Source organism: Engraulis encrasicolus, chromosome 4, assembly GCF_034702125.1.
Source record: "Engraulis encrasicolus isolate BLACKSEA-1 chromosome 4, IST_EnEncr_1.0, whole genome shotgun sequence".
NCBI lineage: Eukaryota > Metazoa > Chordata > Actinopteri > Clupeiformes > Engraulidae > Engraulis > Engraulis encrasicolus.
Genome location: NC_085860.1, coordinates 25,936,500 through 25,961,496, shown reverse-complemented (window position 1 = coordinate 25,961,496; position 24,997 = coordinate 25,936,500). Strand labels below are relative to the sequence as shown.

Sequence of the window (24,997 nt, the reverse complement as noted above, 5' to 3'; positions counted from 1 at the left end):
ATGAATATAGTGTAAGTTTACATGTATATAACAAATAACTTAAGTGGGTCATTCCACGCCAAATCAACAAGTGCCCGCGCACTTAAGTCTCAAAAAATTCTGAAAATATTACCAAGTGTACCCATGGTACTTAAGAGAAGCACTGTAAATTTATTTGAATGTAAGATGTATACTCTCCGTGTTACAGCCAATTTTACTGGGGGAGGGGGGTGCCCATTTTGTTCACACTCTTTTTTTTGACAGAGTTCACAAGCCCCTAGTTCAATAACTAAACCATGTAGGAAGCTCAAATTTGGCATGCTGGTACATAGATAGGAATAGTTTGTTGCTAAACTGTCAGTTTTGGTTCGTATGATCGTGCATTGTCATAGCATTCCCTCAAAGATGATACAAATTGTACAGAGTTTTTGGCTGTGCTCTGTTTAGGCCTTCAGAAGACATATTTGTTCCCAACATAGCCTCATGATTTTTTTCCCTTGTAGAGACAAGTAGGAACACTCTCATAAAAAGCTATAAATGGAAAGGAAACCCCATCAGTGTTTGAAAAGAAGACCTCACAAGTCTGACAAATCATTTTGGGTGTCATTTTCAGAGCTCCAGAACCCCTTGTGGGATTGTCCACAGATTTTTATTTTATTTTTTTCTTCATTCTCCATGAATTCTTCTTTTTTAAAATGCCAATGAGACTTGTCTTATGTGATGTTTTCTTTTTTAATTTCCAACCTGAACATGGGAACCATGCACATTGAGAGCAATATGTTTTCTATGCGTTTCTTCCGCTGCCATCTGCTGGTCAAAACAAGTAACAACATGACTCTTTGTGCCTGACCTACTGTCTCTTTTGGTGTGCGAACCTGCTCCCACATTGAACGCTCCTGAAATCATTGAAATTGAAAGGGATTCCTGCACCCCTGCACAAGGACTCTCGGGTGATCATGTCTGGGCAAAATTTGCATTTGATTATTTAGTCTTTACATTAAATGTTATAGAAATCATGTTGCTCTCTTTTTGCATTTTGCCCATGTTCAGGGTGGAAATTAAAAACGAAAACATCACATAAGACAAGTCTCATTGGGATTTTTAAAAAGAAGACTTCATGGAGAATGAAGAAAAAAATAAAATAAAAATCTGTGGACAATCCCACAAGGTGTTCTGGTGCTCTGAAAATGACACCCAAAATGATTTGTCAAACTTGTGAGGTCTTCTGGTCAAACACTGATGGGGTTTCCTTTCTATTTATAGATTTTTATGGGAGGGTTTCTACTTGTATCTACAAGGGAAAAAAATCATGAGGCTATGTTGGGCACAAATATGTCTTCTGAAGGCCTAAACAGAGCACAGCCAAAAACTCCAGTACAATTTGTATCGTCTTTGAGGGAATGCTATGACGATGCAGGATCATACAGACCAAAACTGACAGTTTAGCAACAAACTATTCCTATCTATGTACCAGCATGCCAAATTTGAGCTTCCTACATGGTTTAGTTATTGAGCTAGGGGCTTGTGAACTTTGTCAAAAAAAAGTGTGTGAACAAAATGGGCACCCCCCTCCCCCAGTAAAATTGGCTGTAACACGGAGAGTACACATCTTACATTCAAATAAATTTACAGTGTTTCTCTTAAGTACCATGGGTACACTTGGTAATATTTTCAGAATTTTTTGAGACCTAAGTGCGCGGGCACTTGTTGATTTGGCGTGGAATGACCCAAGTGCTTTTTTCTTAATTACCTTAACCATATGTTGTTAAAGTACTTTTGGAGCGATTTGCCTCCAGACGTTAGACTCTCTCCCATCTGCCACTACTTTTTAATCTAGGCTAAAATAAAAAAAACAAACAAACAAAAAAAAAACACACACACACACATTTTCTTAACTTAGTTCTTGACTCTTAGTTGTTATGCTTTCTCTCCTTAAGCCACTGCTTTTATGTACCTAAATTGCCTTTCAACACTTGTGTCTTATTATTCCATGCAAGAGTTTACATCTGCTAATTGTAATATAAAGCAATGTGAAGTGAGATTTAAAGTGTTCTGTAGGACAGTGGCGTTGTAATTAACTGTTTTTAAAAGCTGTTGGTGTTTTTTGTTCCTTCTTATATTTATTCTCAGAAAGCACCGTCATGTGGAAGACCACCCCAAAGAGGAGATGTCTCCAGCCCCCAACAGAGAGACCATGTGATGAGCCTCCTGTGACAGATTCTGACACCGAAGTAGGGCATAGCTTGGAGGATAGTCTGTCTCCACACCAATGTGATGTTGGCACTCAGTGGCCAGAGCGTAGTGATCATGATTGTTGTTCGATGAAGTCAACAAAAGATGCAAGCACACAAACCGATCCTACACCATCACTGTCAGATCATGACATGGATGATAAAGTGTCAAAACTTTACACTGGACTAGACATCATCAGCTTTTGGCAACTTTTGAACACCATCATTGGCTTTCTTCCACAGTCGAAGACGTTCAAATTACCAGTCCATGAACAGCTAAGTGCTGGTCCTAATGAGGCTTCGGCTTGGCTACAGCCTGTGATATGTCCGCAATGTGGAGAGCAACACTTGCCAATTTCACAAGGGAAAATCTTATTTTTTGGCTCCCTCGAGACACTCTGAATAGAGTAAGACCCTCAAGTTTTCTTGAACACTATCCCAATGCAACATGCATCATAGATTGCACTGAAATATTTGTCCAAAGACCAAAGAACTTGGGGAAAAGAGCAAAAACATACAGCAACTATAAGCATCACAACACCTACAAAGTCCTCTATTGCATAGCCCCCAATGGTTTTGTGATGTATGTGTCAAAACTGTTTGGTGGCAGAGCTAGTGACACTTTTATCTTAAACTGTGGATTTCTGGTGATCAGATTTTGACAGACCGGGGATTCACAATTGGAGATGTTCTTCCTCCAGGAGTGACATTGGCTATTCCAGCATTTACACGTGGATGTACACAACTATCAGAACATGAAGTCACAGGAACCCGCCGTCTCGCCAATGTCCGAATTCATGTTGAACGTGCAATAAGAAGGTTAAAATGCTTCAAAATTTTGAGTAATGTAATTCCAGGTTGATTAAAACATGTTGATGACATTTTGACTATTTGTGCAGGCCTGTGTAACCTTCTTGAAATCTTACAAACATGTTTGGCATACACTACACTTGTCCCTGTCTGTAGGCCTACATGTCAGCATCATCTTCCAACTTGTCAGCGATACTATGCCCAAGATATTTTGTACTGCTTGACACACAGTGATTGCCCTGACAGGTAAAACGTTGGAAAGACTTAAGATCCTGAACATAACACTTTTTTGCATTGTACTGTAGGCCTACATCAAACTCAACCCCATACTCAGAGCACACATTCAGAAGTTGCTGAAACTCAACAGCGCCGGGGGACATGGGCCTAATAGCCAGATCATCAAATGGTTGAAAACAGTGCATGTGTTTTATTGTCTGTGTCTAAATCTCGTCATACATCCAGTGCGTTTTGTTTTTTTTAACAGACGTGTTTTCACAATGACACTCTGAGAATTTACTTTTGAACAAAGTGTCTTGTGTATAAAATGGTGTGCAGACAGCCGGAGTGTGTGTGTTGCGTAAAGGAACAAGTGCTTTGCAAAGCTGGTATGAAAGTGTAATGCTAGACTTTTGATTAAGGTAAAGCAGCATGTGTTATAGTACCAACAACTGAACAATATGCTACTTTGGTCATCAGCCTTAAGTGTTTAAGCAGTAGCCTAGGCAAAAACTAACAAAGTAAAAACAAAACAAAGAAAATATAACTGCCGAATGAATTAAGAACCTGAATTATCACCAGCATTTGACCGGTTGTTAATTTAAAACCAGGCATGCATATGTATCTATATCTATCTTTAGAAATTAGGCCTACGTTAACAACAGGGAATCTTTATCTTTTCAGGTCAAGGTGGCCGCCTTGGCAATAGGGAAACTCTCTCTCTCTAGGCTAGGCCTGATCAGAAAGCAAGGTGTGTGTGTGTGTTTTTTTTTTTAAACCTCTGTCATTAAAGGGACACTGCAAGATTTATAGTTGTTTATTTCCAGAATTCATGCTACTCATTCACTAATGTCACCTTTTTCATGAATACTTACCACCACCATCAAATTCTAAGTATTCATTATGACTGGAAAAATTGCAGTTTTCATACATACAAAGGGGGATCTCCTCCATCATTGTCCGCCATTTTGAATTTCCAGAAATAGCCATTTTTAGCTGCAAAAAGGACTGTACTTGGGCCATAACAGAAAATCTGAGTTTATTATTTAGTAAACTATCATGAAAAGATCAAATTTGGCAATAGGCAACCCAGTTACAATGAGCAGCATAGTTGCAGTACCCTTTTTGACCATTTCCTGCACAGTGTCCCTCTAACTGATAAAATAAAGCCTTGTTGGCCTCAACATGTCATTAATTTCACCATGTAAATCGTGCCTTGCAAGAACTGATATTTTGAGGCAGTGTTAAGACAGTGGGTTGCACCAGCTGATTGCTTAGGCTACTTAACCACAGCCCTTTTAGAAGACATCACCTCCCATCCTCTCCTTGTGGTAGCGTCTCCAGCAATAAGTAAGGATTTGGCGCCCCTTAGTGGCAAGCTGTGCACCCAGCGATGAACAAACAGACAGACTGCAAAACTCAATCACATATTATGTGGCAGAGGTAATGATAAAAATGATGTCTGGTATAGTCAGGAGGTAATGAAAAAAAGCCAGTATAACATTTCCCAATCAATATAAGGGGGATAATGATTAATTAAATTGAATGTGTGACAGTGGCACCAGCTCTCTGTTAAGACTGGACACCACAGGTCAGCTCCTGTGTCTATTCCACAACACACTGCAGCAAGATTTTACATTACATTACATTTCACTTAGCTGACGCTTTCATTTGTTCAAAGCGACTTACAACTATTATTTTTCAGGGTATTGGTTACAGTCCCTGGAGTAATGTGGGGTTAGGTGACTTGCTCAAGGGCACTTCAGCCATGGATGGAGGTGTAGGGAGAGGTCGTGGGGGATTCGAACCAGCAACCCCTAGATTGAAAGACCAACTCTCTAACCACTAGGCCAGGGGTGTCAAACTCAAACTCACAGAGGGCCAAAATACAAATCTGGAACAAAGTCGCGGGCCAAACTCAATATTTACAACGGCCTAAAATTGTGCAAACACACTTAATCTCATAATTAAATTTCACAAACAGATTCCCATCATAGTTCAAATGTGCCTGCAGATACTCTGTTGCAGTAGTGCAAGCTGTTTTACTGGCCTATGCCCAGCCCACTCATATTTTTTTTGACACATTACATTTTATGTTCAGGTCTTATGCTATATATTAATGGTGTATGTGGGCCAACTGTAATACACATTTGAAATGATCTTACGGGCCAAATAAAATGACTCTGCGGGCCAAATTTGGCCCCCGGGCCTGAGTTTGACATCCCTGCACTAGGCCATGGCTGCCCAGATTTCTCACAAAGAGCTGCATTGAAATGACATTAAGAACATTAGTGATTAATAACAAGTTGCCTAGTAAAAAACACACCAGCAAGAGTCATTTAGTGTATGGGGCCATTTGTAAAGTGGACCAATGTAAGGTGTGTGTCAAATTTGAACAACCACCACCCCCCACCTGCAACTACAATGCTGCAGTTGGATATTGAGCACAAGTAGCTAGGTTGTTTTTCAGTTCAGCACATATAAAAAACACCATCAAGTAAGCACACAGTATTGAACTATATTAAATTCACTATCTGTATGCATTTTAATAACTGTGTAAATAAACAATTCAAAACCGCCAGGTTAATTCATTTTTCTTTAGCATTTAAGCCTACAGTATACGGTATGTCATACCTTTGTCAGGTGCACTGATTCTCATTGATATGATTAGATCAGATAAAACTTAATTGTCTGTTACACCCATGAAAAAGAAAATTGTCTTTGGTGTGGCTTCAGTGATTCTCACAGACATTAGACAAGGCTTGACCAAAAAAAAAAAGACAAGACCACACAATACATGCATGCTGCAGCTGGACAGTTCATCTCTTGTTCAGTATGGTCACAGCTGAGGGGATGAAGGATTTCTTGAAAGATGATAGATATATACATATAACTGAACCAAGTGTTTCTACACCGTATTGAACAATAATCCTCTCAACATTAATCCAAGTCTCTCTGTTGGGGGCTGGAGACATCTCTTTGGGGGTGGTCTTCCACATGATGGTGCTTTCTGAGAATAAATATAAGAAGGAACAAAAAACACCAACAGCTTTTAAAAACAGTTAATTACAACGCCACTGTCCTACAGAACACTTTAAATCTCACTTCACATTGCATTATATTACAATTAGCAGATGTAGACTCTTGCATGGAATAATAAGACACAAGTGTTGAAAGGCAATGTAGGTACATAAAAGCAGTGCCTTAAGGAGAGAAAGCATAACAACTAAGAGTCAATAACTAAGTTAAGAAAATGTGTGTGTGTGTTTTTTTTTTTTTTAATTTTTATTTTAGCCTAGATTAAAAAGTAGTGGCAGATGGGAGAGAGTCTAACGTCTGGAGGCAAATCGCTCCAAAAGTACTTTAACAACATATGGTTAAGGTAATTAAGAAAAAAGCACTTAAGTTATTTGTTATATACATGTAAACTTACACTATATTCATATCCCATATTATGGGATATGGGTGTTCCTGCGTTGGTCTGCCGTCAGGGAAGTGTACTCCGCACACACCTAAGGAGGGTGGGAATAAGATGAGATAAAAAAATATATATAATTGGCTGTTACACATGAAACAGAAAATTATCTTTGCCATGGCTGCAGTCATTCTCACAGACATTAGACAAAATACAGGACAAAGCAAGACATGTACACTGAGGTTGGATAGCGAAAATTATCTTTTGTTGAGGAAGGGTTATTTTCAGTCTGGGTGTAATTTTCAGTCTGGGTGTTGGGGACATGTCCATAGGCCTACCACTTTTGAGATGAACCTAGCTTGTCCCCACCACTTTATTTCCAATAGAATGGCAAACATTATTACAAATACAAACATGCTGGTCGATTTATGAGATGAAAATAAAATTGGGCTAGGTTATGGACAAAACAAAATCTACCAAAACCTAGCCTGACTTCTTATTAAAGTCAGTCACACAACCTGGCTAGCTTTGTCAAAACTCCGCTAGCATAACAAAAGAATTAGCTAAATTGCCAGGGTCACATTTCCATTTCAAAGGGCACACATACACAAATAATCGTAAATAAACACAGAAATGTACCATGGCACACAGCACAGATAACCATGGGGCTCATGGTGCTACCAAAACCTAGCCTGACTTCTTATTAAAGTCAGTGTAACCTGGCTAGCCTTGCCAAAACTCCGCTAGCATAACAAAATAATTAGCTAAGTTGCCAGGGTCACATTTTCATTTCAAAGGGCACACATACACAAATAATCGAAAATAAGCACACAAATGTACCATGACACACAGCACAGATAACCATGGGGCTCATGGTGCTCTTCCCACTCCTGGGGAAACTTAGGTATTAATGAAAGAATGCTAAATAATAGTAACTAGAATTAGCTAGCCAAGCTAAATAATTGTTGCCACCAGTTTATGTTACATAGACACTGGCTTACAATACTTAACTACACTAACCACCTAGAAATAAGAATACATACCCTTGAATACTTGTTTGGGGGCAAAGTCCTTTCGGTGTACGTTTTTAATCCACATCTTGCGAATGTCTTCATCCTCAGCACGGCCGGGGAAGCGGTGTACACCGTAGGGCACACAACAAGGACAATCCTCTTTAAGCTGTGGACTATGAAGCGCACATACGCTCTTTTTCCACATTTTTAGCTTTCTGCTGTTATTGTGACATCCGATTACGGCACACGTTAGTCCAGATCCAGACATATTTGTACAAAGATGATGTGAAAGTCAGTAACTTCATACGCTTCCGAGTTTACGTCAGGGAGCACTTCAGTAATGGCTCTACTTCCAGTTATTTATACAGATCTATGGTGGCTTAGCACTAGTAGCCTTCTCTGCGTAATAGAAGCGCAATTCACTCCTTGCAGTATTAGAACGTTGAGGAGTTCCGGGTATCCTTGGTGTGCAGCCCGGCTTCCGGTTTAATTCCGATTTCGATTCCCAGATTCACGCTCCCATCTCATTACACTCCCATTTCATCTCGCTCCCACTAGCCAGACTAACGGTACCACCGCCATATTACGGAGCCAGTTATCTTGTTGATGTTAGTTTTTTGTTTCTAACCCTAACCTTAACCCTAAACCTAACCCTAACCTTAACCCTAACCCTAAACCTAACCCTAACCCTAACCCTAAACCTAAACCTAACCCTAAATTGCTTGTATGTGGCAGTATATGATAATACGTGAAATATAATCGGGTGGGGACCGCAAGTCCGGGAGTGATAGAAACACCGGGGACCGCACGTCCGGGAGCGAACTCCGTTGGGAGTCTCAGTCTGTATGCCCCGATTTCGATAGTTAATGTGTAGCGTATCGCGTATCATGAGTCTTTTGACAGTGAAGGAAAGGGGGGTTACATTTCAACACCAAATGACAAGAACCTCCTTACACTGCTGTGTACCAAAGTGTTCGACTTCTTCGAGATATAATTCGCAGTTAAGTTTCCACCGCTTCCCTGTCAATCGTGAGGTAAAAGCGCAGTGGCTCGTTAAAATCAAGCGAGACAACTTCACTCCCACCGAGTCGACACGGGTTTGCAGCAGACATTTCATCACTGATGACTTTTTGCTGAGCGAGGGGGTGAAAAGACGTCTGAAAACAGGTGCTGTTCCTTGTTTGTTTGAGTGGAACAACTTCACATTACCAGCTCCTAGGCTCAATGTTTGGCAACGTCAACCGAGACCCTCATCTCCTGACCCTCACCCAGCTGATGCTGAAACGACAACTCCGCCCCTCCCTCCGGTACAACTGGACCATCCGTACAGTGTTACAATGAAGCCAGTTAATTATGACCTGTTGCTTGAAAATGAAGCGTTGCGAAATAAGGTCACCGAGTACGAGCGTGTAATGGAGGGAATGCGCTTGCAGATGGAGTCCATGCAGTTACATTCACGTTTTGGCCTCCATCACCTTGTTGGATCCGATGAGGACATCCGCTATTACACCAGGTGGGTTTACAACCACACATTAAACCATAATTACTATTGAGTAGGTCCCCAACTGTGTTTATGTAGGCAATTGTATTTTTGGGCCTAGGCCAGACCATTACAAGTATTGCATTACTGTAGGTTTAATGATTAAAAACTGCAATTGTTAAGGCCTACATGAAAAAGGCAAGAGTGCAAATTGTATTAGTCCTACTTTTCACTAACATAGGCCTACCACAGCTGAATATTTCATCATTGTTTTTGTTGTTTTGTGACTATCATTTCAGATTTGCATCCTACCGCCATTTCCAGGTGTTTTGGCAACAGGTGGAGCGTGCTGCCACTACAAAAATGGTGCGCGTCACATCTGCCTCAAGTAGTGATCCATCTCAACGGGCTACAAAGCTTCCTCCTGTTGATGAGCTTTTGCTTTTCCTCATGCACCTGTCTCTAGGGCTGGATCTCTATGATCTTGGCAAGCGGTTTAAAGTGCACCCTTCCACAGCTAGCAGAGTAATTACTACCTGGACTCACTTCCTCTATCACCTTCTGGGCTCCATTCGGCTGTGGATCCCCCCAGATGTTGTCAGGGCACATCTACCCCCAGAATTTAAAATGTTCCCCGACACGCAGGTGGTGCTTGACTGCACAGAGTTATTCTGTCAGTCGCCCTCCTCGCTCCTTCTCCAGAGTGAAGTATACTCAACATACAAATCCCACCCAACCTTCAAGGCCATGATTGGCATAGCGCCACATGGTGTGATCACTTTTGTATCACCACTATATGCCGGGTCACTTAGTGACAAAGAGATATTCAGGAAGTGTGGCATCACTAAGCTGCTAACCCCACAAATGGCCATAATGGTAGACAAGGGCTTCCTTGTTGAGGATGTCTGTCCCTGTAAAATTTACAGGCCTGCCTGCTTTCCTTGTTAAAAACAACCCCATGTCAAAAGAGGATGTCCAGCAGACCCAGCAAATTGCCAGCCTCAGGGTTCACGTGGAGCGATGTATTAAGAGGGTAAAGGAGAACAACCTGATTAGCAGAGAGATCCCTTTATCGGTCACAGGGAGTATTGACCAGTTGTTTTCTGTCGCATGCCTTTTGTCCAACTATCAAAACGGCCCTCTAGTGAAGGCATGGGCTGAACTGAACTGAATCATTCAATGCAGTTTTATTGCATAGCCCACCGTTTTTAAAAGTAAGTAAGGCCTTATTGATTTGCCCAATATGTCTGTAAATATGTGATTAATAATTTGGATATTGATTACCTGTAAGCTGTTTAAGGTATTTATATAAAACTTCAATATTTTTCTATCTTGTGTTAGTGTCTGTTATTTTGCTATTACACAGAACAAAGGAGCTGTACAATAAACATATTCATATAAGCATTTTAACCCCTTAAAACATGGCATTATAAATTAGCTGTTACCAGAATGGCAATGACCAAGTCATAAAGTATTACTTGAGGCCCTGTGCACTGTCATAGTACTGTAGTACTATAGTAGTTCACTTTCAATGTCTATTACAGCGTGCCACAGTACGGCGTGCATTAAGGGGCTACAGATATATGAAAACTATACTTATTGATGTTATTTACCAAAAAAAAGGCAATTACAAACTCGACAAAGAATGTAAAAAGGCAAAGACGAGAGTTATTTTATTTTAAACAGGCTGGCATGTAATAATGAAAGAAAAAGTAATCTCCTTTCTCTCTAATCACTTCTGCCACTTCTTTGTCTCTATATACTCGCTGGATGACCATGTCTTCTTCTGCGAACACCACAAAGTCACACCAGTCCATGCCAGTTAGTAGGAGTTGGCCCTGAACCTGCCAGAAATAGGCATGTTGGCGTTTCAGTGACATTATGTCACCATTGGCCTTCAAGTATAGGTAGTAAATAGGCTAATAAACCGCTGCTCTAATGCACAACTAAAATACCGTTATATCCAGCAATGTCATTGTTAACACTAATTAACCCATTAAATAATGCCTATCTGTGAAGCATTTATATGGGCTTTTTCAATGAATTTTGTTTTTTTTTTTGTGGGGGGGGGATGAACTGAAATGAACTAGTTCATTTATTTTGTGAACTATGAATGAACTAGTTCATTTTGAAAAAAATATGAACTATGAACGAACTAGTTCATTCTGAGAGCTGTGAACTTGAACTTGAACTAGTTCACGTACAAAATTAACTTTCCCAACACTGGAGGTTGTGAGGTTTCTCATTCTTCTTCATGGATCGGTAGCATGTCGCACGAACACCCACCCTCCCTGTCCCTGGATCTTTGTTCGACACTAGAATAGGGACCGTCAACATTATTAGCAAACATCACAGCAGTACCTATCATATTACCCAAGACACGATGGAAATGCGGTTATGATTAAGAAAAATAGTAAAACTGCAACACGCCCTCTACATGTCTTGTTATCTAGTCTTGCAGTTTAAATGTATACTATGTAGGCTATGCTACTGTATGTCTTTACTAGCTACTGTCTATACCTGAGACATGTCTGTGTCTGCATGGGGAAGTAAGAAACGCAATTTCAAATTCTTTGTATGACCCGGTCGTGCACGCAGAGAAATTGACAATAAAACCGGTAGGACTTGACAACACAGCTGATTGTCAAGCTAGAGCTAGCTAAGCTTATATACATACTGACAATCAGCTGTGTTGTCAAGGCAAGTCGCTATGGACGCTAAGTCACTCAGTATGAAAGTCTGAGGAAATATTTCGACTTACCTTCATAATTGTCGATATAATTCGAAATGTACATCTTGAAACCCTTCTCCCGCTTACTACGCGGTGCTGCTGTGTTGCGCTGAATGATTCGGTTGACATCGTTAATGCTTATTTTCGGGAGCTCCTGAAGGCATCTAGTATAAAAGAGCGCCATCTTGTGGAATTAAACCGGAAGCCGGGCTGCACACCAAGGATACCCGGAACTCCTCAACGTTCTAATAGAGTTCTTCAGCGGAAGCGGAAGCATGTAGTAGATTGTAGTCTTTCATGTTAGCATTTAAGGACGTCCTGGTTCCTATCGGCTTCCGGCCTCCATTGGGAATGAATAGGGGTAAATTTCAAATAAGCTCCGAGTGCAAGCACGCGCTTAGCGAACCCCCGCAAACTGTCGAGGGTGTTAAAAATAGGCTGTAGGTATGACATGGTTGATCATTTTGTGTCAAACTTCGACATAAATACGATGTTGCGTCCATATGCTAAACCCGGAAGCTTTTGGCGACTACAGAAGCGGCGCCAGTATCTAACGGCATGTACGTGCGGAAGGTTGTACCCATGGCAACCAAAGGAAAGTATGTAGTTCGGAAGTTTTAATGATCAGAAAGGGGTTAGCAATATTGAATTATAATCGTCATGATTTAACATGTGAATACACCAACATGATGATACGATCCGTTCCACTAATGAGAAAGGGATGCGGGGACACGCTAATGTTCGTTGTTGCCGTGCAACTTATATTTTTGCCAAACCTGAATCTCTATGGCGTTTTGCAATGTAAAAAATCGCCATGGAACCGGTAGTCCAAACGCCGCATACAAGTTGACGTCAACGCTGAAGAGCTCTATAGTGCAAGGAGTGAATGTCTTCAACCTTACGCTCGAACGCCGGCTGATGTGATTGGCTGAGCACATTTGTGTGTCAAATACCGTCAGGACAGTCTCAAAAATCCACACACAAATACAATGGAAGTCACAAATATGTATAGGGCTTGCGAATATATGTAGACCGGTTTGCAAATTAATAGAACTGCGCTGGCATTTGTGAATGGGGTTACATTCATTTGTGCATCATGAATTATATTTGTGAATGTTGTTACATTTGTTTGTGGATCATGAAATGTATGAATTATATTTGCGAATGTTATTACATTTGTTTGTGGATCACGAAATATATTGGTGAGTGGTGTGACATTCATTTCTTAATAATGATACTGATCTATCTCCATACAGGGCCGCTCGCTCTCTTCGTTGTCCATCTCTCAGTCAGTGTCTCTGTTCTAATGAATCATCCAGCAAATGGTGTAGGGTTTAGTGATTGGACTATGTGTGTTGATGTGTTTGTGTGTGTGTGTGTGTGTGTGTGTGTGTGTGTGTGTGTGTGTGTGTGTGTGTGTGTGTGAGAGAGAGAAAGAGAGAGGGAGGAAAATGCCATTGAGATGCCCAATAAGAGGATTGGTTTTGAGCAGTGTCGCTGTGTCCTTTTTGCTATCTGATGTTATGGGTTTGTTGATGTACCCAGAAGGAAATATTGTGCCTTAGGACTGACTGTCTTTGAGGAACAAAATCTCCCATCTTGGCCTGACTTTTATTTTCCAAGAAAAGTTTGACCTTTCTGTAATATTCCTGAAATGTAACCACCCGCTCCCAAAGAGATTGGAGATCATCACAATCTTTTGCCCAGAAGGAAATATTGTGCCTTAGGACTGTCTTTGAGGAACAAAATCTCCTATCTTGGCCTGACTTTTTTTTTTCAAAGAAATGTTTGACCTTTCTGTAATATTCCAGAAATGTAACCAGCCGCTCCCACAGAGATTGGAGATCATCACAATCTTTTAATTAATTTCTAATAGATATAGATGCTGCTGACAAGATTGAAGCAATGTCTTCTTCTGGGAAGTCTAGTGGAGTGCAGTGTGTGCGTAATTTCCAATGTCACCTTATCTCTTCCATGAAAAGATAAAAAACACTTTTTGAGGCACTTCTTACTGAAGTTAAAAAGCCTGTATTGAACACTGGTGTTCAATAATGGCTTTTTAACTTTAGTAAGGAGTGCCTCAAGTTTTTTTATCTTTTCATGGAAGTTTGGACGCCCACGTTTTTTTGATGAGCACCCTATATTACTAATTGGATACAGGACCCAGTGAAGCATTCCTTTTTCTCTTTTTGTCACCTGACCTCAGCTCCCTTCAGATGCTAGAAGGCCACTCGATGAGGAAGACTTCTCCCCACAAGTCAAAGACGTGAGTTCTAGTTACTTCCAGATAAAAAGAAAAAAGTCCGCTTCAACCACTGAAATAAGTGGGAGCAGAAAAATCCTGATTGAAGCAGGTTTTTTTTCTTTTTATCCGGTTATTTTATTGTCCTGTTCACAGGTCACAGATGTTTGCAAGCGCAGGCTTTAACCTTCTCCTTTCAGTTACTTCCAATCACTGTGATTCAGTCTATATGCTGTTTGATAAGGCAGATATTATGCTTCCTTTCAAATGTTCCATGATTTATGACATTTTTAATAAGCTTTGATGGCCTTAAAGGTACTTCCTTAACACCTTAAAGTGTTTCTGACTATGAAACCATTTTCACATTACATTACGTTACATTTAGTTCTGATTGCTCTTTCACATACTGTATGTATTTTAAATGTTCGTTGCAGGCAGTGATAACGACCAACGGGGCACTGGCTCCAAAGTTTGAGTACATTGAAAAGCTCAGGGAAAAAAGGTAACGTTTTTTTGTAACATTAAATTTAAACATCTTGACTGGCTTTCACTGTTCTGTTATTTAGAATGTTTGTAGTATTAGAAATCATTTAAAAAGGCTTGATTATTTGCTTTTGACTAATGTTGTGAAGTTGGCATTGTTATTCTGTAAGACGTGTATGTTATTCTGCATTTTGATTTTAGAATGGGTTGTTTAAAAAGTACTTACACTTCAGATTTAACCCTAGTCCCTTGCCATTGTTGACAAATGATATGTACAAATGAAATATAATGAAACTGCTCTGGCAATTGCACTTGTCTTGTCACCTCTTGGATGGGTGTAACTTTTCTAAGGACAATATCAACAGATTACTCATGAGGTAAACACTTCTTTTGAGCACCAGCTTGTACCTGTAGCCCAAAGACGCCTGTTTGAAGTAACTTAAATAATCTGTAACTACGGTGTGATGTAGGTGCACACACTGCAAAAATATGAAGCATAGAACTAACTTAAATTAAGGCAGTGCTCTGCAAAGACATTTTTAAAAATTCTAGTTTTAATTTGCACTATTTTTTGTGAATTTTGTGAATGCCTGGATACTAAAATGGAGCAAGTCACGAAGACAAAAGAAAGATCTGTGCACACCATTGCCTGTATTTTTTTTATTTGTTGTTTTATGCTTCAATTATTACAGTGTAACTCTTGAGGGCTTTGCCATAATGTTGCTTGCATGGCTACTGGTGCGTGATGAATAACCTTTGGACCACTTTTAAAATGTTGTGTCATTTAGCCACCAGAAGTGATTTGTAATAGAAGGAGGGCCACCAAATATGGAAGTTGCTACCTGCTCTCCTATTTGACAGCCGTCCACTAGAAAATGTTTGAAGCCTTGTTACGACAGCCAGCTGTAAGACCGTGAGAGTATATGCAGCGCTAGTGTAAAGCACTAGAAGAAGAGGCTCATGTATTGTAGGATAATAGATTAATAGATTGCTCGGCTAATAGATTGCTAGGCTAATAATAATGACTCTTTTAGTGAAACTTTTGGACCACCTCCAGAACTCAATGAGCTTGTTTGTACAAAGAAGGCTAGTATTAGTATTCTATATCTACTGACATATCTGGCTCTTTCCACAGTAGTCTATCAATCAAACACACACACACACACACACACACACACACACACACACACACACACACACACACACACACACACACACACACACACACACACACACACACACACACACACACACACACACACACACACACAGATGTCACCACTGCTGTAGGAAGGCCTGACTACTAACACTTGACCTTGTTGTTTTCCTGCACAGTGCAGTCACGGTGCTGTGGTGTGCCAACCCGTCCCCTACCCTCTGCCAGGCTAACACGTTGCATGGCTAGCCCACGCCATCGTTGAGACACCACGTTCTATCTGCTCTCTTGTGGGTAGACCGTCTCTTTCTCTTTCTCAATCGCTCACTCACTCACTTTCTGTCATTCTCCATCCCTCACTTCGTTTCGTCGCACGATTTAATTATCCATTATTTTCATCCATCATCATCTCCTCAAAAATCAACTTTTTAATCAGTCATTCTTTTGTTCTTTTTTGTTTGTTTTTTTTTAGCAATTTTTTAGTCGTTAATCAGTCATTCCTTTTACTATGGAAATCATCTGAACTATTTTGAAACTTGCCAATATTTAATATATCTGTGTCTAATCCAACACCTCTGGCTTTACAATTACACCCAATAGTCGTAACTAATGCATGCTACTGCCATTTGCAGTGTATTTTAATGGTTCGGTTACTGAATTGAAACCTCCTTTTCTGTGACTAACCTTAATCCTGAAAGCTATGTTTCGTGTTTATTAACTGACAATTACTTACCTAAGTTGTAGGAAAGCCACAGATTCTGATTTTAACTTTTTCTTGCAGCCAGTTTCATGTCTTTGCAGGCCTCTTTAAAGAATTAACAACTTAAATTGTCCAGACATCATTTTTGTGTTGTCAGCTAGCTCATAGGATTTTTTTGTTCAAGACCCCAAATGATGTTAAACAAATAGCGTTATAATAAAACTATAACTAGTACTTATAAGTTATAGTTATACAGAATAAATAAGTTATAGTTACACAGAATTTTCCTGTTAGTTTTTCTTCTTAGTATCTGCCAAGCCAACTTTAAACATATGTATTTATCTTGCTCGATGTCCTTCACAGCGCAATCCATGTCTGGACTTTTAGTCCCATTTTATTTTATTTTAAATTATTTATTTATTTTATTTATTTTATTTTAAGTATTCCTTTCAGCGGGAGAAATGCCTCAAAAAATGAATACTCCGTTGCAAAAGTTCAAAGATCCATGCACAGCTTCTAGGTGCTGGTAAACGCAGGAATATGCAATACTTAAAAGGGAAAACAAAGTTTACCACACACTTGTTTGACTTAATGCTCTTTAATTCAGAGCGAACAACATGTTTCGCATCTGTGCGTCATCAGGTTTGCTCATGCCTGAACAAGTGTGCGGTTAACTTTTTCCCTTTTAAATAAATACTCAGTGTTGCTCCCAAAAAACTCTTCTACTACATTTCACAATCGATCAATGAAATCGTCTGTCAAACTTTTCATGAAGCATAATTGCAGAAGATGCCACAGGGTTTAAGGTGGTCAATGCTGAGCTGGGTGGATGTGAGTCCTGCATCCTGAAGTTCATCCGTGGTGGTGGTGATCCATTTCAGTTTAGTGGTGTTGCCTCGCCGCAGTGGATCACACGCACATGCCACCATGATCAACTCATCTGCTTGCTTGTGGAATCAGTTCACATCACTTTTGCATTTGTTGTTGTGTTTCCATCACACGATCACATAATGATTGACCAACACCATCAGCATCATCATCGATTGTTCATCAATTGTTGGCATTGGTGGGCAACCTGGATTCAGTTGGAAAAATCTGCATACTGTTGCTGCTCACCGATTTATTGAACGCCACGTTCACAACGTTGTGTTCAATAATATAAATCGGTGAGCTGCAACAGTGTGCAGATTTTTCCTTCTTTTGCGCAGGTTTGTTTGATCCAGCACCTGTTTTACTGGATGTGCGCGCATCACTTACACTACTTTTCAGCTTGGATTCAGTGCCACACAGATGACCTGGTGTTACCTATTCAGTTTTCCTAATTGGACAGGTAAAACCAGGTCATATGAAATACGGGGCACTGGATTGCTGCTTCTGAATCGTGGTTGTCCATCACTGCTTGTTAGAGTGTTTTGGGTAGAACTATGATAATTTGCGCTGTGGTCAGTGGTGTGCAGAGGTGGGCCGCCTTGTGTTTAATGAGTAAAATTCTGATAGAAGTGTTGGTTCTGCCAATGCACATAACCCAAGTTTACTTGTTGGATTTTCTGCCTATTTGATGTGCTACGCTAATAGTAGAGTAGAGTAACTTTATTGATCCCCGGGGGGAAATTAAGTAAAAAGCATTACTGTAGCTGACTTTGTAAATGGTTGGAACAAATATACAGTATCTTTTTGTCTTTCTGCTTTTACTTTTAAACCGAGTTGCCCGCCTCTGGTGCTTCAGAATAAATCTGCTTATGTAATTATCACATGATCAATTTGACCTTTGAGTCACCACTGAGTTTATTATAAAATCTTGCACAGCCGATTCGTGTGTGTCATTGTTGTTATTGTTTCGCATTCCATTCATTGCATTCCATTCAGTCTGTATTTTCATGTTATAGTATTTGACCGTAGCGTGCTGTCTTTCAGGGAAACGGAACAGATCCTGCAGAAAGGAGGGATGAAGAGGGTTCTGTTGCTCGGTTCTGGGTACGTGTCGGGACCCGTCATCGAGTACCTGACTCGGAACCCTGGCACTCAGGTCACCATAGGTAAGGGGAACAAAAACCACCTGCCACACCTGACAGGATTTGTGTGGCCGAGAAAGAAACAGCTTGATGAATAATGCAGGTTGTGGGGGCGTTAGATGTGTTGTCATTGAACGAGAGGATATTGGATCTTGGTTTCATTGTCAGAGTAGCCTACTGGTAAACCTGCCATCGTGTGCCACATACGTATTAAACATTCATAGAAGAGTTGTGGCTCATTTAAAGCTTTATAATGATTCACTTCACTAAACAGAACTTGATTATCATTGACTTTCAAATCTCTTCGAGACTTGTTCTGATCAAGAGCATAACAATTAAGATTTCCCAAATGGCATTTTCCAAACTGCCTCCCTTGGTTTGCTAATGCTTGTTTGCTTCCTGACAAAGTGGGAGGAGTTCCTGACTTTTCGGCATTGCTCTTGACCCGACCAGTAGCAACGCTGAAGGTGTTGCGTCACTAGGAGGGCATGGCCTGGCTAAAACAGAACTAAGCCACTATAAAGCCAACTTATTTATGTATGACAAATATTTGACAACGTCTGAAGACAACAAGGTATAACATATCAATGAAGGTTGAGAATCCGCGCACATCAGGGGTACAGGTGCTGGACAAAATAGAGGAACAGAAATAAACTAGATTGCATTTCCTCACAGAAAATGCTGGAGTATGCTTGCCCTCCATGCATTCGCTGCCCCTCATGCATGCGTTGCCCTTCATGCATGTTGCCCTTTGTGGAGGTTGCCCTTCATGCATTGCTCTTCATCCATGTTCAGCACACACACACACACACACACACACACACACACACACACACACACACACACACACACACACACACACACACACACACAATCTAACACACGCAATCTAACACAAACACCCCATAAGAGTCAAAAAGTCAAAAACATGTTTTTTTGGTGTACCACCCCCTGGACACCATATTGTACACTTGCATATCTTTGTTGTGCACCCTTTGGGTTAAGGTAAGAGCACCAAATAGCTTTAAATTACTTGGCTGAAGTTCCTGGGCCAATACATTGAGGCCATTGGCCCATAGTGTAAATGGGGCTGATATTGACCTAAAACAATTTCGCTAATTGTGGCCCCCCACAGGGGCCAATTTTCACAAAAATCGGTATGTAGCCTTTGGCTAAGGTGAAGATAATGTCTACTCATTTTTGTTTTGATACGAGTAGGCGTTGCCGAGATATGAGCTCACTTCCTGTTTGGCGTCTTCGCCGCCAAATTTGATTGGCTCCTGTTCAAAGACGGTTCAAGAAATCAGTCCCTAACTTTCAGGGTAGCTGTATCTCAGTCTGAACATAATCTGATTAATTTTTCGGGAAACTCTCACAACAAATGTGGGAGGGGCGTCATTTTTATTGATTTTTAAAACATTCAAATTTGCGGGGAAACTTTCCGAGGTCCAAAATTTTGTCAAAGGGTGCGTTGGATTCGGCTTGGTCCAAGGAAAATGTGAATACCATTTTGGTGGTAATACATATGGGCGTTTCCGAAATATGAGCTAACTTCCTGTTTTGCCTCATCAATATGGCCAAAACACAGTTTCGTCAATTGTGGCGCCCCCCAGTGGCCAATTATCCTCCAATTTGTCATTTGACCTCTAGGGATGATGTCAGTGATGTGTATCCAATTAAGTTGTGATCTGACATGTCGTTACCGAGATATGAGCTAACTTCCTGTTTGGCGACTTCAATATGAGCTAAAACACATTTTCAGTAATTGTGGCGCCCCCCATGTTCCAATTTTCACGAAAATTGGTATGTAGTCCCTGGCTATAGTGAGGATAATATGTATTAATTTTTGTTCTTATACGAGTAGGGGTTGTTGAGATATGAGCTCACTTCCTGTTTGGCATCTTCGCCGGCAAATTCGATTGGTTCCTGTTCGAAGACGGTTCAATCAATTGTTCCGCAACTTTTAGAGTAGATGTAACTGATTCTGAACATGCTCTGTGTAAATTTTCGGAACGATCCGCCAAGAATTGTGGGCGGTGCACTATTTTTATTGATTTTTACAAAATTCAAAATGGCGGGAAAACTATCCAGGCGGAAAATGACGTCATAGGGTGCGTTGGATTCGTCTCAGTCCAAGGATTCCAGGGATACCACGTTTTTGAAAATTGGACCTACGGTTCAAAAGTTACCGTTTTCCTGTTGGTGGCGCTAGAGAGTTCGAGGTACCCCCGTGAAAAATACAAAACCTGTTCCGTTGACCGAGCCGAACGTTTCGGTCTTTGAACGGATTTTCTATCTTGAGCGGTTCTTCAAAACGAATGGATTTCGTAGAAGAAAGAAGAAAATTAATAAGCCGTAAACGGGGGAATAACAATAGTATGCTTGCCGCATGGCAAGCATACTAATTATAGAAGTCACTGTTAATGCTCCCAGTGATTTATTTGCACTAGTTATTGATAGTGCAAATAAATCACTGGGAGCATTAACAGTGTTACAGACTTCTATCATTTATAACATATCAATGACCATGATAAGTTCTTCTTCTAAGAAGTGTCTATGGAGCTGATGTGCTAATTCTGGGCTTTCACCTGATGCTCTTTATGCATCCTCAGATAGGGCTCCATATAGATTTCCCATCTTGGATGCAACACTTATGCTGATCACTGTTGAGCCTAAAGAATGCATTATACTAGGGTCGTTTGAATACTGCGGTCAAGGAAACTGTCACTCGGCATGTTTTATAATAGTCTAAATGATTCATGTTCTGTTGATATTTCCTTTGTGTCTCCCTGGTTGTGCTGCTAGCCTCTGAGCCTCTGTGTAATTAATACATGTCCTAATTGTTTTTTTCTCGCTGGCTGTGCTGTTAGTCTGTTAGTTACGTAGGTGCTGATGACTGTAGAAAGTAGTTCCAAGCGTGTTTTGTAATGGTGTCGAAATGATGCATATTCTCCCTTGTGTCTCCTTGGCTGTGTTGTTAGTCCCTGCGTGGTACCATTCTGAATCACGGTTGAGACTTCAAAATTCATCATGTATTATTTAAGTTATTTTTTAGACAAAAGTCTTGTGAATACCACATTCATGTGAAGTGCTAATTGTTGCATATTATCTTGGTATCTCTCCCTGTCTGAGCTGATTGAGTGAGATTTAGAATTGAGTTTAAAACTCTTCTGATAGTTTATTAGCCACTAAATTGCTTAAGGCCCTAAATATGTTTTAGATATGCTAGAGCAATATCATCCAAATAGATTTCTTAGATCTATAGTCTCTCCTCTACTGGTTGTGCCTAGGGTCCAATCCAGACAGGGCAAAATGGCACATGGTCATTATGCTGCCAAATGCTGGAACCACCTTCCTGTCCAGATTTTAACTGCCCCAACATTATTTTGTTTTAAAAAGAACTCAAACACAGTTTTATTTTCATATGCCTTTGGTGATAAGTTAGTTAGTTTTTCTCTCCTCTTTCCTGCTTTCTAGCACATTGACAGTTTTGTATGATAATGTGCTATATAAACTATTTTGATTGATTGATTGATTGATTGATTGATTGATTGATTGGTTGATTAGCGTCGGTGGTGCTGAGCCAGGCGGAGGAGTTGGCTGCCAAGTACCCCAACACCATCCCCGTCATGCTGGACGTCACCAGCCAGGAGGGACACCTGGACTCTCTCGTCAAGGACCACGACCTGGTCATCAGGTACGAACGCTCATCAAAAACCACGACCGGGGGGGAGCGGGGAGTTTGGGGGGGCACTGTGGTTCAGCGCGCTAAGCCCCCCACATATGGGCTTGTATGCCCATGGCAACCCAGGTTCGAGTCCGGCCTGGGTCCTTTGCGAGCCCTGCAACATCTCTCTCACTCTCTTCCAAACGCCCTTTAAAAAAGGCCACAGCCTGGTAGTCCGGTATGGAGTCAGCTACTTAAAGATCATCAAGTTGGAAAGCTAGTCAAAACACCCCACTTGGTCATCACATAGAAAGGATATTCAAATATCATGAGGTGTCAAAATGCGTGACTTCAAATCTGAACCTAAGGTGCGGTCTAAGTGAGTTATGTGTGGCTCTGACCAGACGGAGGCATTTCCCGCCAAATATTAGTACCGCTCTTTTACTTTCAAAAAAGCAAGCTATCATTATTAGTTCATTGCCTTAACCATTTTCTTCTCTGTGTGTAGCATGTTGCCATACGGATTCCATCCACTGGTGGCAAAGCACTGCATCAATAAGAAGGTGAACCTGGTCACAGCCAGCTACCTGAGCCCAGCCATGAAGGAACTGCAGCAGAGGTAAGACATTATTAGTATTATTTTTATTTTTATTATTATTATTATTATTATTATTATTATTATTATTATTATTATTATTAAGATCTGTGTCGCATGGGTCACACAGGATTGAAAGTAGCAGACAATATCCCACATACCCTGCATTACACTTGCATTTTTAGATGCGTCCTAGCATTTCTATAAATGGGTATGTCCATCAGTCGGTCTGTCAGGCTGTCCGTCTGAATCACATTCTTGAAACGCATTCTTTAAATCGTCCAAAACACTATCTTCCACCATCAGAGGCATCTTTGTCCACCTGTCAGACTTGCTATTTCTCATGTTGTGATTGTTCAGACCAAAAGGTTGTGAGCAATTAGAAAGGGAAGTGTAATGGAGGGTCTGCTGAATATTTGTCAACTACTTTGAACCATTGGTTTCATCCAACGCACTCGTTCAAATTGATGTCTGCAAAAGCGGTGAACCATACATAGAAATTTGGTTATTTATTTCACAGTACCTTCCAATCAAGTACACCTGTTGCCAGATGTGTTGCTCCCAACAATGGCCTAAGAAATAACATAATTGAGACACATTCTGTTATAGCGCTTATCACTAATTTACTGTATATAACCAATCGGTCCCAACAAGAAATTAAAAATGAAGCATTTGTCTTTCAGCGCTGAGGAGGCGGGCATCACCATAGTGAATGAGATGGGACTGGACCCTGGCATCGACCACATGTTGGCCATGGAGTGCATTGACCAGGCCAAGGCAGATGGAGCTACTGTAAGCACCCTGTCTATGGGTGTATTCCAATATGCGGACTCTCGTCCTCCACTTGTGCTTGTGGCCTTGCGTTTTGCCGTGGAGAAAACAATTACGTTTCCCTGCTGTCAGCCTAGCCACAAAAAAATTTGGGGGACTATTCTTCATTCACCATACTGTTTGTAAATGAGAAAATGACATTAGAATTGAGCTTTTGGGAGGTATTGAAATACAATGCTGTTGTCGGTGACTTCATCACAAGGCTACGAGGAGTTAAGTGAGCAAGGGAGGACGGGAGTCCGCATATTAGAATCCACCCTCTATGTAGAGTTTGTAGTCATGAACATCTGAGTGAGGAAGTGTGTGGAGATACACATTGCTGTTTTTGTTCACACTTCATCCTTGGTCCTAGCCAAGTGTCTGGTGGTAGATTGTGGAGCCACACAGCTCATCCTGACTTGGTGCGCCTCACAGACGGCATGTTGACTGCAGGCTCACTGGCGGCCATATTGACAGTCCATGTGTTCCTATAGATGTTCATTTCACCACCACATCCACACCACATAAATCATGCCATCCTCTACCCCATTTACTACATAATTTATGGAACACACACACACACACACACACACTCACTCCAAATCACAAATAAACCTTAACTTAACTCATAATACCTCAACTTAACTTAACACCTGTAGTACGGTACGTGGATTCCACCCCCTGGTAAAGGTTCATCTAGCTGGCCGCTTTCAACGTGGTGATGATGACTATGACTATGCTGGTGATGTTTTGTTGAAGTGTTAATACTTGTTACAGGTGGAGTACTACACCTCCTACTGCGGAGGTCTGCCGGCCCCCGAGTGCTCAGACAACCCTCTGCGCTACAAGTTCAGCTGGAGTCCATACGGGGTCCTGCTCAACACCATCAGCCCTGCCATGTTCCTCAAGGATGGACAGGTATGTGGTGAGACGTCTAGGTGTGGGTGACTGACCAGGTGTGATGGTATGATGTTGAATAGAATAGAAGGGAAACCAAAAAGGTTGGCGTCTGTGCCTAACTTAGAACCGTGTGTTGCCTGGTGCAACAGCTCACCAAAAGTAGCGATACTCAAAAGTCAAAAAAGATGAGGCGCACACAAGGCTCAAGTTAAAAATGTATATTGTGGCTGAAAAGTTAACAGAAAGTTAAGACATGTATGTGGTGAGAAATCTAGGTACCTTATGGGTGACTGACCAGGTGTGATGGCATGATGTTGAATAGAAGAGAGTAGAACAGAATGAACATTATTGTCACCATACACTCTACTTTGATGATTTGGGCAGGCAGAGCTGTGCAATATGGCAGGAAAGATCACTTGCTGTTATTTAGCCACTTCTGACATCCTGTCATCATTGAATTACAATTTATCATTACTGTTTGGGAGAGATCTTTCAGATGCCTCCAGTGCATTTTGAATTCACTGTGACATCACATTTACATGGAACGCACACTAAAA

At 40.9% G+C, this 24,997-nt stretch overlaps 2 protein-coding genes and 1 long non-coding RNA gene across 7 annotated transcripts in view; 2 read left to right on the top strand and 1 right to left on the bottom strand.

Moving 5' to 3' along the window:
- aass (aminoadipate-semialdehyde synthase) overlaps nucleotides 1-24,997 on the top strand; it is a 56,529-nt gene that overhangs the window by 21,996 nt on the left and 9,536 nt on the right. For 4 of the 5 annotated variants that reach the window (XM_063196994.1, XM_063196993.1, XM_063196995.1 and 1 more), the window contains exons 12-19: nucleotides 14,082-14,141; nucleotides 14,552-14,619; nucleotides 14,966-14,977; nucleotides 18,371-18,492; nucleotides 22,036-22,165; nucleotides 22,644-22,754; nucleotides 23,414-23,522; nucleotides 24,318-24,458. In XM_063196994.1, the coding sequence (XP_063053064.1) occupies nucleotides 14,082-14,141; nucleotides 14,552-14,619; nucleotides 14,966-14,977; nucleotides 18,371-18,492; nucleotides 22,036-22,165; nucleotides 22,644-22,754; nucleotides 23,414-23,522; nucleotides 24,318-24,458 (753 nt within the window). The remainder of the gene's footprint in view (nucleotides 1-14,081; nucleotides 14,142-14,551; nucleotides 14,620-14,965; nucleotides 14,978-18,370; nucleotides 18,493-22,035; nucleotides 22,166-22,643; nucleotides 22,755-23,413; nucleotides 23,523-24,317; nucleotides 24,459-24,997) is intronic. The other variant, XM_063196996.1, reaches the window with a different exon arrangement.
- Nucleotides 4,257-8,042, bottom strand: LOC134447506 (uncharacterized). The gene is made up of 3 exons (XR_010034608.1): nucleotides 7,695-8,042; nucleotides 6,670-6,748; nucleotides 4,257-6,246 (listed from the first exon to the last, which is right to left on the bottom strand). It is a non-coding gene; the product is annotated as an uncharacterized LOC134447506 (long non-coding RNA).
- LOC134446780 (uncharacterized) lies at nucleotides 8,616-10,364 on the top strand. Its single transcript, XM_063196080.1, has 2 exons — nucleotides 8,616-9,177; nucleotides 9,444-10,364. Exons 1-2 carry the CDS (start codon nucleotides 9,002-9,004, stop codon nucleotides 10,090-10,092), a joined length of 825 nt encoding a protein of 274 aa, XP_063052150.1. The 5' UTR covers nucleotides 8,616-9,001; the 3' UTR covers nucleotides 10,093-10,364.